Source organism: Sinocyclocheilus rhinocerous, unplaced genomic scaffold, assembly GCF_001515625.1.
Source record: "Sinocyclocheilus rhinocerous isolate Xijiao unplaced genomic scaffold, SAMN03320098_v1.1 scaffold17685, whole genome shotgun sequence".
Classification (NCBI taxonomy): Eukaryota; Metazoa; Chordata; class Actinopteri; order Cypriniformes; family Cyprinidae; genus Sinocyclocheilus; species Sinocyclocheilus rhinocerous.
Window position 1 is genome coordinate 3091 of NW_015648786.1, and position 5076 is coordinate 8166.

The window sequence follows — 5076 nt, forward strand, 5'->3', positions numbered from 1 at the left end:
TTTTTTTTTTACTTTAAGTCTGAGGTAAATCTCTTTTTTTGGCTCATCTTATCTGTAAAAGAAAACCTGCTTAATTCTGCACTCCTCAATATAAGGAGTTTTTCACTTCCAGCCTTCATGGACAATTATATATCACTTATAAATGATTCAATACAAAATAAATATAAGTTATTAAGATTGGTGTGGTTTGGAATTGGTAAAATGTGCTTGGAAAAAAATATGATCAGAATATCAACTTGCCTAATAATTATGCACGCTCTGTATTTATAATATGAAAAAGTGATAATACATTTAATTGATCATAATTTCCTCTCCATATACATAACAATAGATAGAAATGATAGATGTATAAAGCGCTATTTAAAAGGTCTTAAAAAAAAGAAGATAATCAGATGGCTTCCAAACTCACTTAAGACTGAGACCGATTCAGCAGTAGGACAGAAATAATTATTTGATAATGTCTCAGAGAGCAGTAATAAAGGAGCAATCAGTTACTTAAAATTGATGTTAAAAGACTTGTTTAATTTAACTAATTATTTTATCTTCATGTACTAGTGAAATCATGCAATTCCAGCCTTTCTGAGCAATAGACCAAGCCTTTGTGCTGCCTGGTGTTGATTTCACGAATGACGTTCACATGTGACCTGGTTATATTTCCGTGACATTACAGTGTCATGCATGATTGTTTTCACTTAGTTTTTATTTATTTTTATTTTTATTTTTTCACAAAATAATTAGTTTGATGCCCCGAGAACCACATAAAAGTCAGTATTCTAAGAAGCTTTCTCTTCCTGGCACCGAGTAGAGGTTTATTAGTCCCTATTTTTCGCTAATGTTAGCATCACCGGAGCTAACGATGTCATGCGCTTAGCGGTCTTTAGATGTTTACATTTTAAATTGACATGACAACTGACCGAGAACAGACTTCAGTCACATGAATGATTTTAATAATCAATTCACAAAATTTACTGTATTCTAACTGTGTGAATTTAAACAGATATGTTTTTTATTTTAGTTAAGATTATAAACAAATCTAGTCTATTTTTTACTTCTTATGTGGGCTCCCTAATGCTGTATGGGGGGTCCCGGGTCCCCCAGCCCCTCTTAATTCGAGCACTGTGTGAAACATAATAAAAGCTCACTGAGATGATACAGATGGACATACATAATAAAGTTTTCACGCTATTCTTCTGTCAAGATCATTTTATTTAGTAAAGTATCTCAGCATTCACTGATGCTTCCCGGTCGCACTCAAGCACCATTATATGTTTGGTCTTAAACGCAGCTGTGCTCTTGTTTTGCTGCAGGACAGCAATTGTGAGTGAATTTTCTGTCATCTTTGCAGAACTGTAAAATGAAGAGTGAACAAAGTAACATATCTTTAGCAACAGTGTTAAAGTGAACAGCACATAACAGACACAATACCAGTATAAACATAGATATCTATCGGTACAATATGTCACATGGTTATCAAATTTCAATGACATTCAAACAGCTCAGTTTTCACTGGACAAAAACAGCATATCAGTGTGAACAGAAGACCGAAACAGAGAGAAAAAGATGTGTTTCAAATGAAAATGTATTAGTGTGGACAAGGCCTGTGGCTTCGAAACTATCCGACCAGAGCAGAAAAATGACAGAAAAAGCAGCAAGAACATGAAAAAATTAGCAAGAACAATTTGTATTATTTTCTATTATTTTAAATAGTTGTCTTTAGTCAATTAATTTATTAAAAGTCAACATTAGTCCACTGATGAAATGTAATTTTTAGTTTGTGTCAGTACACATTAATTATTAAAACATTTGTATATGTATTTCAGTGGCAGCTGGTCAGTAGAGGGCAACACACACAGAATAATAATAATAATTATTATTATTATTATAAACTATATAAATTGGTATGTGCATAATATGATAGAAAATCATCTGTGCAATATATACGTTTGTCCTATATGTCTCCTCTGTCTGTTAGCATCAAGTTCAGCTCTGGGGAGATTAAGAAGTAGCTGTTCAGCCAATTTAAATATATATATACACTTACTGAACTGAACTGAATCAACACTGAACTGACTTGAGCTCTAGAATCACACTATTGGCTTGTTAGAGCTGCTTTACAGCACAGTCTCAATCTGTGACTGCTTTGAAACAATCTGTATTGTATAAAATGTTATAGAAATAAAGATGATTTGACTTGTATACATGATAAACCAACTTTAGTGTTGTGCTTTAGGCCTGACAGGGTTTTTCACAGAGTTTTGTTTCGGGCTCCAGAAGTCTAGGTCCAGCACTGCTAGTGAGATCCCAATCACTAGTCGCTGTTCAACAGCTTTCACTATTAGTGAGGACATTTGTGAATAGTGAGGACATTTTGGACTTTGCAAATATAGTCAAAGCTGTAAACACACACAGACACTGTTCACTGTCGTGTTGTTCTTGATGTTTCTCTCTTCTTGTGTTCAGATGCCTGTGATCTCACACTGGATCCAAACACAGCAAACACTCGACTCATGCTGTCTGATGAGAACAGGAGGATCACACATGATTATGAGCATCAGCCGTATCCTGATCATCCAGAGAGATTTGATGATGTTCCTCAGGTTCTGTGTGTTGAGAGTCTGACTGGACGCTGTTACTGGGAGGCTGAATGGAGCGGAGATAATGCTGATATATCAGTGTCATATAAAGGAATCAGCAGGAAAGGAGTGAGAGAAGGCTGTATGTTTGGATGGAATGACAAATCCTGGAGTCTGGATTGCTCTGATGACAGATTCACTGTCTGGCACAATAATAACAGAACTGATATACCTGTCGTCTGTTCATCCTCTAATAGAGTAGGAGTGTATCTGGACGTGTCGGCCGGCTCTCTGTCCTTCTACAGCGTCTCTGACACACACACAGTCACACACTTACACACACTCAAAACCACATTCACTGAACCCCTCTGTGCTGGATTTACAGTTTATTATGATTCCTCATTGTCTCTGTGTGATATTAAACGATAGAGAGACTCTCTGTAAATCCCCTTTCTGATGTTCACATGCACACTAATTCATTAAATCTCACTTTATTATATTTGTATTTATTTGTATTTATTGTCATCTACAAGTTATAAATCTAGATCAGACACACATACTGTTCGGAATCTTTAATAAACAGAGTAATAAAGTTGCTTTATTATTTATATTGTAAACTGATCATCAAATGTAATAAAAGTACATTTGTGACTCATTTAATGATGAAGTCGTTTATGAATCCCTGATGTGAACTGATGACAGTATGAATAATCATGAATGTGATTGAGATCAGCAGAATGAAACACAGAGACTGAATTGAATGAATCCGTCTCCTGATCGTCTGCTTTATTTTTCTGTCTGCGCTGATTTAACACTCAATTCACTAAATGAATTCTGTACAAACAATTACATTATCACTGCTGAACACGGTTGATCTCGCTGTAATTCCAATCTTTCAGGAGCTTCAGAGCTTCAATCTACTGCTTGATAACTAGAAAATCTTCATCAGCATCTCTTCTTCTGAAATGATTGTCTTTTCTGCTTTATTAGGTCTCCACGAGCACAACAGCTTTACATGACAGGAGCCTCTGAGCCTCAGCTCTCACTCAAATAACATTCACATCACTGTCTGCTTAGTTTCATTCATAAATCTACATGAATATAGTGCTTTATAATATTAAACTAGTATTTTAACTTATATAATTATAATAATCTATGCATTTAGCAGACGCGACTTACAGTGCATTTAGGCTATACATTTTTTACCAATGTGTGTGTTCCCGGGGAATTGAACCCACAACCTTTTGCAATGCTAACGCAATGCTCTACCACTGAGCCACAGGAACAGATATTTATATGAGGCTCTTACTCTAAAAGGTTTGAGTTACAAAGAGAATCTGCTAACGCAATGCTCTACCACTGAGCGAGCCACAGGGATATTTATATGAGGCTCTTACTCTAAAAGGTTTGAGTTACAAAGAGAATCTGTATTTCTTTAACATAATTTGTGTTAATATAAATAAGCCCAGACCCTTACAGCATAGAAGAGTAAATTATTTACCTATTTCTAACTACACTGTTAAAAACTTGTGTTAAAAAACAGCCAAGTTTTGACAGTAAAATACTATTTTCCATTAAAACAGTAATATACTGTAAAGAAATATGCATTCTGGAAAATATTTTTCCAGAAATTACTTTTTGAGAAAGTATCCTACTGCAATATACTGTGAATTATCAGCTCAAAGTCGACACTCAGAGGCTGTGCTTCAAATCACACCCTACACCCTCATTCACTATTCCCTACATGAGTTTACTAATATAGTCCTGATAGAGAGAATGAACACAATCGAATTAATTCAGATGCTGATGAACAGCTGCTGTTAACAAGCAGATTCACTGAAGAAAAGAGAAACATTAGAAACACAAGAACTACAGCTTACTTCAGCCACAGCCTTCAATGAAATCAACTGTAGTTTTAAACAACTCCACAAACAGCTTTACCAGCTTCACTCATTACTAACAGTGTGACTTTATTTCTGTCAGACATCTGCTCTTATTGAAAATTTACATAGAAACACAGAACATACACGTGACAAATACATCCTAAAACATAATTAAAGGTATAATTAGCATCAAACTACTGAAAATTTGTGTAATAATGTATTTGAAAAAACACTTTAAATTAACATCTAGTTCTAATAACTTCCAATTGTGATCTATAGTTGATTTTGATTCTATAATAGGCAGACATGCACTGTTTGTATGTTTAATAATGCTACACTGCTAATATTTGTCATAAACATACTTTATTGTTATAAAAATACCATGAGCTGCATACAAAACACATACACAAAATGTATAATCATATGTCTGTTTGCTTTCATATTTCATGTGTAGAATTTCGAGAATTGTATTTGGTGGGAAAGGAGCCAAAATGGCTCTTTTGATGTTGAAGGTTGCAGAGCCCTGCCCTCACGAGGTCACGAGGAGTCACGCTGTATGGATCTTGGGTGTTTGCAGGCCTGGAGAGTGTCACGTAAATTTGCCTTTTCCTGTTTTCGGC

General features: G+C 35.1%; 1 protein-coding gene across 1 annotated transcript; it reads left to right on the plus strand.

The window, feature by feature from the left end:
• Positions 1-2409: 2409 nt before the first annotated feature.
• Positions 2410-3317, plus strand: LOC107710246 (stonustoxin subunit alpha-like; the record flags this gene model as incomplete). Its single annotated transcript, XM_016514980.1, has 1 exon — positions 2410-3317. A coding segment is annotated over one exon (593 nt), but the record flags the coding sequence as incomplete, so codon positions are not given.
• Positions 3318-5076: the final 1759 nt, after the last annotated feature.